Genomic DNA, 12,907 nt, shown 5'->3' with positions numbered 1-12,907 from the left:
TCTGGAGGGCAGGGAGTAAAGCCCAGGCTTCTGTCACTAGCATGTGCTCTCCTTCCACTCACCTCTAAACTGCTATTAAAAGTAGAGGAAGGAATTGAGGCACTGAGGAACTATTTTTGTGTGTAACTGCAAACCATGATAGCTATGGAATATATGGAAATTGAATGTCAGTATATTTTAAGATTTTCCTTTAAAGTAACATTCATGTGCACCTGGGGACTTTTAAAATTTGAAAATGGCAATGAGATGATTAGAGTTTACAAATAAATGTGAAAACACCATGTAAACTTTCCAAAATTAGGTGTTCTCACCATTATTCAAAAATTTTGTGATTTTTGCTCCCATAATTTTTTTCCTTCCAAAGATATTTGAAAAGCTTGAACGCATTGGTTTAGCTATTGCTTTGGCTCTCCAGCTGACTGTTTTAAGTGGATATGAATGACACAGGCCTCAGTGAATGTCCAGGGAAATGGGATGAAGGAACACAGGGATAAGAGCCAGCACTGGCACTCAGCCTGGTAAAAGCAGCCCCGAGGAAAACGGGAGAGCACCCTGGCTCAGACCCATCAGCTCAGCTCAAGGACTCTCTTAACAGTATGGTTTTGGGGTGAGTGCTTTGTTGGGGCTCACATGAAATCTAAGTTTAAAAAGCCAGTGCATTTACTAATTCTTTGTATCATTTTTCTTCCTATCTAAATATTGTGAATGATGCTGTATTGTAGTGATTCGCAGACCTGGATGGTATAGCCACATGGTCCAGGCCAAAAGCCTAGCTCTGCCACTTCCCAGAAGCATGATCTGAGCTCTGATGGGTCCCCACCATTGTCTAGAGCTGTTGTGAAGTCTAAATGTGATGCCTGACAACCACTGGTGATATCTCAATAAATGGTAACTGGCATTGTTAACACTAATAACAACTAATAATCATATTTATTATTATCATTACAGAAAAAGAAATTATTTAGTAGCTTCCAGTTTTCTGGCAAGAGAACTACAGCCACAGTCTTGCTTTGAACTTCTGCCTTCTAAGGGAACCCATCCAACTGCAGTACAGGAGATGACTGAATGGTGCTTTCCATGTTCTTTGTATACTGATCAATCTGTTCAATATTTCTACTAATTGTTAGCATCAAATTATTTATTTAGATTATGCTAATAAAATACTGTATTTGAAAAAACTGCATTTGTGAAGATGACTATGAAATAAAAATATAATTTGCATGATTTAATCAAAATATACTTTATTTCTCTTGTTTGTGATCAAAATAATGTGGCCTAAATTAGTTTAAATTTTCCCTTTTAAAAAGGCCAGTACTATTATTCACTGATAAGTGGACTTCAGGGTTTTGAGGAAGACCATCTAATTACAACTTTGAACTTTGCAGTCTCATGGCTTGTAACACTAACAGTTCAACAGATCTGGGCATCAGCCCCTGATCATTAGAAGCAGAAAACCCTGAAGCAAAGAGAACAGTAATGCGACACAGCTTTCTGAAGGACCAGTGTTTCCGTTCTCAATAGAGAGACAACCTCAGACAGCTGTAGGTCCAAAAGAGTCCTGAGCCAGAGAGGGTACTCCATGAATGTCTTTGCTGAACACCCCTCTGCATAGACCTATACCTCTAAGATCTCATTTAGAAATGAGGTGCAGTCATCATGGTACAGTTATTCAGGAAGGATGCTGGTAACAGCACTCAAAGCATTTTAAAAGGCGTGGTACAAGACAGGACAGGTGGAACGGGGATGGGGGAGAAGGATTTCTCCAATTAAAAAGCCCCCAAGTCATGGCCATATCTTCTTAAAGACGCACAGAGCACATTAGCATTTTAAAGATTCTGGGATCCCTTGATGATAATAATAATAATAATAATAATAATAATAATAATTCTTGCTTAGTTTTTTTCTTTTTAATCCTTGATTTTTTGGAATGTAATAGATAAAATAACTCTTGCATGTACTGTTATTGACACCACAGGAATCACCTGTAGCAGTTAAGGGGAAGAACCCGGGAGTCAGATTAACTGTATTAAAATCGTTCTTCTGACTCTTAGTAGATCACTTTGTACCAGTTATGTAGCTTCTCTGTACCTAATTTTCCTGCTCTGTAAAATGGGAATAATAACATTGCTTATTGTGCTATGCATATTCTGCAGAACATTTGATAAAGTAACCCCACTGACAGCCTTGCAGAGAATCTGCCATCTGAGTATTTGGTAAATTTCGGTCTTAATGATTATTGTGCTGCGGTTATCTGGTGTTCATGACCCTATGACATACTTTTCCTTAAGTAATTGGAGGTGACCTGGTGACAGGCTCGGAGATCCTGTTGTGCAAAGGCACAAGGTGGAAGAAAGGGAGTGAGCACACTGGTATTCTACACTGAGAGCTGGACCTGTTGGACTGTTGTCTACTCAGACACTGTGGCCCTAGGGTCACAGCTGCCTTCAAGACTCTCAGGCCTCAGGTTCATCCTGACACTGGCAAATGCCCATTCACTTTGGCCTCTTTGCTCACATATGCCTCCCAGACTTGTGACATCAGTCAGAACCTGGCATTCCTCTAGTGGTGAAGCCTAAGCAACTCTGGGCAGACCATTTCTTTGTCCTCGCAAAGCCACAACAAAATGATTTAGGTATATAATCATAAGGTTGTGCTGTTAGAAAAAGTGGAATCTACTTTCAAATACTATAATGAGGTTGGGTTAACTACAACTCACTTCAGATAGATTATTTAATATTATGGAAGACAGTGTTTTACAATTAAGGAGCTATAGAACTTGTATATCTTGAAATTTTAGAAATTCACATTTTCAGTACACCTCACTCCTACTGATGCCAGATAATTATAGTTTTTTTGCTGCTTATCTTTTTCTATCTCAATAATGACAAATTTTCCAACACCAATTCAATGTGAAACTCAAGAAGCTTTAGCTTCAAGTCTCTATCTGCATAGACCTCACTCAGGCTTGGGGTGGGGTCCTAGAAATTTTATATTTGTTTATTTTAAATTCTCTTTCTTAAAGAGAGACTCTGAAATTGTAGAAGCTAACAGGTCTGCAAAACTTAGATCTGCCCCTTCAAATACACTTTAGGTCGGGCTTTTCCAGGTGCAAAGAAAAGAAAATAATTTAACAAAGAGTAATCTAGTAGCATTAAAAAGAAAAGGGAGGCAAAACTTACAAAAAGGACTAATGCTACAGGGTAACTTCCACAGGCCATAGAAGAATCCTGGAGATCTTTATTAGGGGTGCTTTTCTTACCACATCCATTAAAAATATATAACAATTTAGGACTTTTCTTTTTTTATACTTTCTTCTTCTCAAATTAGCTTTATATTCACCTAACACTTTTAGGAATAGTTACCTGATTCCCTATGTGTTAATCTAATCTTGAATATAACTCTGCAAGCCACCTAAGAGTCTAAACCAGACATCCACATACACACATGTACACACATTTTCCCTAGGGGAAAAAAGTGTCAATTAACTTGAAGTCCCGTAAAAAGATGGAAAACAAAACAAAACAAACAAAAAAGAACAAAAAAAGGAAAAAAGAAGGATAACTGGAACCTTAAATTGTTATAGTTCTCTGTAAGCTAATTTACCAGTGAATGTATTGATAATTATTTTCCATCAATTTTTATTGATGATAATTGATAATTTTGCTTTCAGGAATTGAATTCAAGCCGACCAGAAAAGGTATATACTGGATGATTGTTCTTCAGCTCTATACTTATCTAAAATGTATTTAAATGATTATTTTGTCCATGCAGCTTTATAATAATTAGCTGAATAGAGAATAATTTTTTAAAATATAAGCCTTCCTTTAATAATATAAAAATAGAAATATTATTGGAACCTATAAAATATACTGTACATCAGCTAATAATCCAGTTGCCAAATGACCAGTGGCCAGTATAGACTCTAGAGCTCTTGAGAATCACTCAGAATCTAATCACATATTTAAACGCTCATTAAATTGTGTAATTCCAATTATATGTTATAATATTTGATTATTTTTCTGACTTAAAAAAGATGAATACCCAATTGAGCAAGCCTTTTTTCTGGGCCACAGAACAATTTTGAACAGGAGATGTTAATCCTTGCTTTAAAATTAGTGTCAAAAATAGTTTTATTATAAAAATATTTGGCAAGCATATTTTCCCTTTCATAGTCATGAAAATTCACATTTAAGCCTTATAATTAAATTAACACATGAAGGGAATTGTGCATGAAACTACTGTTTCAAGATTAAAACTGTATGGGCAAGACTGGTCATGATGTCAAAAAATTATAGTTGAACTATAGCCTTTGAACTTCCTTAATACTGTAATGATAAGGTTACTTTACATTTTAGATATCATTTTAAAATAGCACATACCAAGGGCAACTCTAGCCGCAGATGCATCATAATTGATCCAGAAGGACACCCATGAGAGAATTGTAATTAGTATAGAGGGCATGTAAGTCTGGAGAATGAAGTATCCAATGTTTCTCTTCAACCGAAAGCTCAGTGAGAGCCGAGGATAGGCACCTATGGTAAACAGACAAAGATTACACTGAAGAAAAAGCATGGCAGACAAAAGAGTTTGCTTTGACTTCCATGGTTCAACAGCATGCATTTGAAAAGCTCATGAACTGAGGGGTGGCCCATGCAATATGCTTCTGTCTGCCTAATGGCATTTATAGAAGAACTGCGTGAGGAGTCCATTTCAGTCTATAAGAAAACAATGAGGGTACTCTTCTAAAGCCAAGTGCTCACCTGAGAACTATCTCTGGGAAAATACTGAGAAAAATTTTGGCTTAGAATACAGAACCATGCCAAGTGTCTTGTTTATTGTTTAATTAATGCCTGTTTTCTTCCCCTTTGTAAATAGGGGAGATTTGGCTCAAGGTCTTATTGAGCAAAATGGCTTTTAGTCCCTTCAGCCCATCTAGAGCAACACTGTACACAGATATTTGAATTACTGATCCTCTTCTAAGGACATCTCAGAGGTACCCTGGAGAGGCACAGAAGCCAGTCCAATCTTACAGAAGGTGGCAGTGTACACTGTGATACCCTACTCTGACTACAGAAAAGACATTAAGGAGAGCCTCAGAAAGCACCTTGTCCACTTTCTTGTGAGTCCCAGTGCTAATCTGATGTGTGCAGCCCACTTAGTACACTTTTGGAACCCCACTATCACAGATATAAGAAAACAGCCCACTCATTAATCATGCCACATTTAGTTTTGTATTTGACTTCTTTGTTTGCTTTTGCTTTTCTTAGAGCAAAGCAAGGATAGGCTACATTTTCTCCTACCCACTTCAACTGTCCACATTATCAGTCCCTTATAATTATCCACATTATCAGTCCCAAACCTCCCAGCTCCCCATCTATATTCTAATGAAGCTGCTGGAAGGTCAAATAGTGAAAATTCAATGATTTTCTCTAATCACCAACTTCCTTGCCTCTTTCCCTCTCACTGTCACTGATGGATGATGCTCCCTTCCTGAGATTGTTGTACCTTGCTTCTCTTGACCGTTTTCTATTCCAAGACTGAGAAGTTCCTATTCTCCCCCTGCACCCATATATATGCATTTTCCTTTATTATTTACTTTATTCCATGTCCTCTTTGATTTTATCCCTATATTCTTTTCTTTAGCAATCTGATTCACTCATATGACTACTCTATGTTCAAGATGAAAGACTTTTATCTCCAAGCTTCTACTTTGGCATCAACCATTTTCAGCCAGAATTATATAAGGGAGAAAATAAGTTACCTAAGAGGCTTAAGCACCTAAAGGCTGAAAATCTGTGAAATTTCCTCCAGTTGTTTGTGTGTATGTATAATTTTTTTTATGTAGCTCTGATCAAATGTATACAGCATACTCTCATCAGAGCATAAATATTTTCATACTTATTTCAAACTATTTATAAACACAATTTAAAATTCTTCCAAATTTTCCTTCAAATATACACATATGTACTCAAGTTTATAAATACATTTTCCTGAATGCTACAAATTTAGGTTATTTCCATTTTTATAAAACTGTAAATAATATTCTTAGGAATATCTTTGACTAGAGTTCTTTTGCTGTATTTGGACTTATTTCCTTAGGATGAATATGCCAAAAGAGGAGTTGCTGGGCCAATGTTTAGGCTTCTGATATTTAATGCTAAATTGCTTTGCCAAAGAATCATAAGAGTGTACACACCACTATAAGTACTTTATAGAACTATCTCACCCTGTAAACATGACAATGTTCCATAATATTTCGTAAAAATAACCTTCTCTAATTTCTTTGGGAAAAATTTGTCCTTTTCAATCACTATCTTTAACTTTATACTTCCTAAATGTTTGTTTTTCCTCTGTATGTAATCTCATAAATGATTTGATTCATTCTTCTCATTTTTTATTCCACTTATTGTTTTTACTTATTCAAGTTCTTTTGATACTAATCCTTGTTTGTATTGTCTTCAAGCATTTTTTCAGTTGTTTGTTTTAAAGCCTGTAATGGATTTGAGTGGGGGACATATAATACTTAATTTTTTTTGTATATAGAATTTATTCATTCCATTTTTTCCTTGTTATTTTAATATTTAATTTTTTAAATTTTTATTTTTTAATTCAAGTTAAGTTTGCCAACATATACTATAACACCCAGTGCCAGTCCATCAAGCGCCCTCCTTAGTGCCCATCACCCAGTCATCCCATGCCCTCACTCTCCTCCCCTTCTGCAACCCTTTGTTTGTTTCCCAGAGTTAGAAGTCTCTCATGGTTTGTCTTCCTCTCTAATTTTTCCCCACTCAGTTTCCTTCCTTTCCCTTATAGTCCTTGTTATTTTTAAGACTTGTTTTTTAGGCTTACATAAGTTCACAATAGAAGTTTAACCACAAGCCTACTTTTAGGTTGATAATTATTTCAGTGCTTAATATGAAGTGTGTGTGTAAACTGATTTTTATTCTGCAAACAGCTAACCAATCATCCCAACATCATCAATGGAATAAAGCTTCCCTTGACATAGGTTTGAAAGATTCTATTACTGTTTTATACTACATTTTATGTATATGTGGATCATTAGCATGATGTGCCATTGAACACAGGGTTGAATGAGGGTTAGAGCCTCATTGTAGGCCTTCCCATCTCCAGATCCCTGGCCCTGTGCTCCATCCACAGATTCCTGAGGCACAGCATGGACACTCTCTGTCAACCCATACTCAATATTTTCTATGGCTCCCTGTTTCCTATAAAGGTCCAAATATGCATCTGGGAATTTTAGTTTCTCCAAAATATTTTCTCAAATTAACTTCAGTTTTATTTTCCACTATATTTCTTCATTAAGAAGATCATTTTGTAGCACAAAGAGTGTCCTCACTGCCTCAAAATAATTGTCCATATTTCCTGTCTCTTCAGTAAATTCACTCTTCCATAATTATTAAAGGTCTTTCCTTATCCATACTCCAAAGCCTTGGTCAAATGCTACCTTTTCTATGAATCCTTTCTTCTTTCCTCCAAATGGAAGTGATTAATTACCTTCTTGAGTCATATTTTTTTTTATTAAAAGTATACTATTTAGTAAGGCAAGATCTTCCTTGGTAAGTTGGACAGTGCTGAAGGCAGAGTTTACAAAGTGATGTATTTTTCATATACTGTGATGCCTATGTAAATATTTAAACTATCACAGGTTATTAACAAATACATCTGTATGCATGAAAATAGGAGTATTTGGTTTATATGACTCTCTAGCAAGTTAAATACTCAAAACATTCAATACCCTTACCGAATCTTAGATATCATATCCTTTAGCAAGCTCAATATCTTTATTGAAGTAACTTTAATGTTGGATCTTACTTTGCAATCTCATACTTAATATGTCACTTATAATTTGCTACTCTTATTTCAGATATGTCTCCCTATATCCACTATACTTGGAATAATTTTTGTATTCAACAGGATAGGTTGGCTTATGTTGCAGTAACAAAAGGTCCCCCAGATATCTGTAGCATAAAACAAAGATTTTATTTTTCCTTATGCTACATATCCACTTAGTATCTGGAACACTGCTTGATATTGTAGAAGTGCCACACTACTTCCCCTCCCATTTTCTTGTCTAGAGCAAGTCTTCTTGTCAATCTTTATGTCACTGGAGAACAGTTTAGTTCACTCCCACAAGAGAGCAGCAAATATTTTTTGATTAATAATGTAATCTGTCATATTCCCCAACTTTCCATTTTCCAAGTCAACTTTTTAACCTTTTCCAAAATGTAACATCTTCAGGGAAATTGTTTCCAACAGAGGCAAATATTGATATCTATGCAATGAAGTGCAACTGACACTGTTGGGAATTTTCCCTATTCCATGGAGGCCAATGACATGAATGCATAGTCAAACATTTAGAAGATCACCATAGACCTTGAGGAAGGGAATACTAATCTGATTTCAAAAAGACCTTAATCTCTGAAAATTTTCCAATATATAACACAAAATTTAGAATAACAGAATTTATAACACAGAATTTAGAATTAAGAAACATATCATTTTCTCATGTGTATGTATATTATGCAATATATTCTACTTGTTGAAATTGAAGTGCCACTTCAAATCAAAAAAAGTTTTAGGTTTTCATCATATGCCCCATCCATTCCAGTCTCATAATTCCAGAGGTGGGAATGAAAATCAGAGCAGACAACAAAGATGAAAAAGAAAACAGTCTATGTTCTCAATTAGTTCCAATTAATCCTTGCCGAGAGAGACTCATACAGACTGACCTTGGTAAAACAGAGGTAAGAGTCACACTGGAGATACAAAAATATTTTAGAGCATGAGATTTGGTGATGCAAGAGAAGTTTCATGGTATCTGAACTGAGATACTACTATTCTTTGTTTAAATAAAATTTTTTTGAGGCAAGGATATAGGAGCACCTTCAAAGTAAAAGATCCAGCTGGGCCAAATGAAGAAAATACTTTCAATCTGACATGAGAAAAAGACCTCAGTATGTTAATTAACACAAGAATTCTCAGAGATGTTGAGACATGTTCTAGGCCAAGCCTTTGCCGTTTGATATGCATCTTAAAGAGCACATAAAAGTCTTTTTTGTAGCTCTGTTAGACAAAGCCATTACACTGCAGGGAAAACACCATGATGTATGCTGTATCTGTGGAAAAACTCTCCGCGTGATCGTAGCTAGTGGTTAATAAAGTTGAGAGGTAGTGAGTCAGCTACATCAAGACATACCCTTCAAAACAGCAATAGAAGCTTAAAAATTACAGTAGAAAGATGCAGAAGCCCTAAAGCCTGCGTGCCAGTGCAGATGTGGTCAGGTTCCCAAGTAGATGCTGAGCCAACAGACAGAGGAACAGTCCCTGAACACAAATGCATTGTTCCATTCAGGGCTTCCTTGGCAAAACTACCTATTGAAGATGCTGATCTCAACCATTTCTCCCTAGATGCATTAAAAATTACGCCAAAACAAGGCTCTGGATATTTAATTTGGCTTAAATTAGTATTGCTCTCTAAAGCATTAATATTGTTGAAGAACTCACAAAAAATGTTGACGTACAGTACTTTGTCACCTTTGTGGAGGGAGAGAGTCACTTAAATGTGTCCATAAAGTAATAAGCTATTATAGCAACTGCAACAAAGCTGACCTATACACATCTCTCTTTCTTTTTAAGGTGGCCACAGTGAGGGACTCTCCCACCATTGCCTAAGAAGCTTTGTGAGCTTTCAGTGATGCTCTTGGTTTTGTTTTTTTTTTAAGATTTTATTTATTTATTCATGAAAGACACACACACACACACACACAGAGGCAGAGACATAGGCAGAGGGAGAAGCAGGCTCCTCGCAGGTAGCCTGATGCGGTACTTGATCCCAGGACTCCAGGATCACAGCCTGGGCGGAAGGCAGGCACTCAACCACTGAGCCACCCAGATTTCCCTGCTCTTGAGTTTTTATCATGCTATCTCATTCATTTATAATCCACTTTTTCACATCATAATATAACCTAAAATTCAAAGTAGTGTTAGGAATTTTCTTGCTCTCATTACAAGTGCTCTTAATTATTTTATGTTCAAAAAAATCCATGAAGGGAAGGATATATATGAAGAAAGAGAGAAAGAAAGAAATAAGAAAGAAAGAAAGAAAGAAAGAAAGAAAGAAAGAAGAAAGAAAGAAAGACAGAAGACAGAAAGAAAGAAAGAAAGAAAGAAAGAAAGAAAGAAAGAAGAAAGAGAAAGAAAGAAAGACAGAAAAAGAAAGAAGAAAGAAAGAAAGAAAGAAAGAAAGAAAGAAAGAAAGAAAGAAAGAAAGAAAGAAAGAAGAAAGAAAGAAAGAAGAAAAACAGGTCTGGAGCTCAAAAAATTGTTTTCAGATTGTTTCAATAGGCATTGATTCTCCTTCTGATTCTCCACAGTAAAATCAGAATGTCATACCACATGACTTTGAAGCAAAGAGTGGAAGTGTCTAAAGAATCTAGTTTCAGCCTCATGGTTTATTGGGAATATTGCTTTGGGAAGTTGATTACCCTATCAGGCCCTCGGTTTCCTTGTGTTTAACCTGGGCAAGAATATCACAAGGTTAAAAAAAAAAAAGATGTTACACTTCATCAAAATTATAGACTATTAAACTGTAAAGAAAATCATCAAGAAAATAAAAAGACAAACTGAAGAAAGGGAGAAAACAGCTACAAATCATACATCTGATATGGAATTTGTACCTAGAATATATAAAGAATGTTTATAAAAAAGACAATCCAATTTAAAATTGGACAAAGGACTTGAATAGACATATCTCCAAAGAAGAAAGTGTCTAATATCACATAAAAGGATGCTTGACATTATTACTTATTAGAGGAAATGCAAACAAAACCACAAAGAGATACCATTTCACATTCACTAGGATGACTACAATCAAAAAGACAGAATACACTATTTGGTAATTCCACTACTGGGTACTTATTCAAAGAATACAAAAATACTAATTCAAAATGATAGATAAACCTCCATGTGCAACATTATTTATAATAACCAAGATATGAAAGTAACCTAAGTGTCCATCAATATATAAATAAAGAAGGTATATATTTGGTATATATACCACATTTCATACACATACAATGTATATATATGTATATAAGATATATAATATATTTATATAATGGAATATTACTCCATCATAAAAAAGAATAGATCTTGTCATTTGCAACATGTGTGGGCCTAGAAGATATTATGCTAAGTAAAATAAGTCAGACAGAGAAAAACAAATAATGTAAGATTTCACTTATATATGGTATCTAAAAAAAACCCCTCTAAATAAATAAGTAAACAAATAAACAAACATTGCAGAAACAGACCCATAAATAAAGAAACTAAGCTGGTGGTTGTCAGAGGGGAGAAGTGTGGTGGACGGGCAAAATGGGTGAAGGGCAGTGGGGGATACAGGTTCCCAGTTATGGAATAAATAAATAACAGAGATGAAAACGCAGGGGATATAGTTAACAGCTGACAGATGGTAGTTACATATGCGGTGACCATAGTATAATGTATAATGTATGGAACTGTGGAATCACGAGGTTGTACACCTGAAACTAATGCAACTTTGTGTGTCAACTATTTTCAATTTTAAAAAAGACAATAACAAGTGTCGATGAGGGTATAAAGAAATCAGAACCTTTGTGTACTTCTTGTGGGAATGTTGCATGGTGCCATCACTTTGGAAAACAGTATGGGAGTTCTTCAGAACGGTTAAATATAGTTACCATATGACTGAAGCCCCCTAAGTATATGCTTATGAGAAATGAAAACATATCTGTAAAAAAACTTGTACTTGAATGTTTAGAGCAACCTTATTCTTAATATCAAAAGGTGGGAACAGCTCAATCAATGTTCATCAACTGATGAATGGTTACACACAATGTGTTATATTCATACAATAGAATGTTATTCATCAATAAAAAGAAATGAACTATTGATATATGTCACAACATGGATGAACCTTGAAAACATCATGCTAAGTGAAAGAAGCCAGTCACAAAAGGACCATATACTGTATGATTCTCTTTATATAAAATACACAGAACAGGCAAATCCACAGAAGCATACATTGGATTAGTGATTGCCCAGATTCAGGGGAAGCAGATTGGGAGAAATGAGGAGTGCCTGCTAATGGGTACAGGGTTTCTTTCTGAATTGATGGAACTATGCTGAAAGTGAGTACAGTCATGATTATACAACTTTGTAAACACACTAAAACCACTGAACTGTATCATTTAAATGCATGAACTACATGGTATATAAATAGTATTTTAGATAAATCTATTATAAAGAGAAAAGAATACCTGCTACATATATTTTAATGGAAATTAAATGGTGTAATTTATATCAAGTAACAAGCATACTATCTGGCCCCAAATACACATTTGATAAATACAAGTTGCTTTTTCCTTTCCGTTGCTTCCTCTATGGTGCCTTCTGTGCTCAGGATTCTATAATCTAAGAATTTTTTTTACCACTGAACATTTAAAAAAAATTGTGCTGGAGGTTCTAAAAGTAATTCCAAAAGATAAAGGTAGCCAAGAATTATTTTTGCAAAGGAGGTGTGGGGCAATCAATTTCTGAAGAAATCTGGCTTACGTCATGAGAAATGTTTCATAGGTCAGGAGCCCATAAAGGAAAATGATTTCATAGCAGTGCTAAGCTTTCATTTAGACTGAGAGTAAGCTTGCTCTGGTCCCACCATTTTGGACTAAAGGATTAGCACTGGCTAGGAAGCACAAGTGAATTGTCTCTTAGAACCCTTCTAACAATAGTCAATGGGGGAAAAAGAGAATGGGAATTTGTCTCTAGAATCTAAGGTTAAATCACATTATAATAGGATCGAGATGATAATTCCTTCTTTTAATGTTTTACATAATACTTTCTCTAGACC

At 35.3% G+C, this 12,907-nt stretch overlaps 1 protein-coding gene across 2 annotated transcripts in view; it reads right to left on the bottom strand.

Annotated features, from left to right (window-relative positions):
- GABRB3 (gamma-aminobutyric acid type A receptor subunit beta3) overlaps positions 1-12,907 on the bottom strand; it is a 219,111-nt gene that overhangs the window by 15,846 nt on the left and 190,358 nt on the right. For both annotated transcript variants that reach the window (XM_072737024.1, XM_072737025.1), the window contains exon 7: positions 4,380-4,532. In XM_072737024.1, coding sequence (XP_072593125.1) covers positions 4,380-4,532 — 153 coding nt within the window. The remainder of the gene's footprint in view (positions 1-4,379; positions 4,533-12,907) is intronic.

This window comes from Vulpes vulpes, chromosome 14 (genome assembly GCF_048418805.1).
Source record: "Vulpes vulpes isolate BD-2025 chromosome 14, VulVul3, whole genome shotgun sequence".
Classification (NCBI taxonomy): Eukaryota; Metazoa; Chordata; class Mammalia; order Carnivora; family Canidae; genus Vulpes; species Vulpes vulpes.
This window is presented reverse-complemented; position numbering and strand designations above follow the sequence as displayed.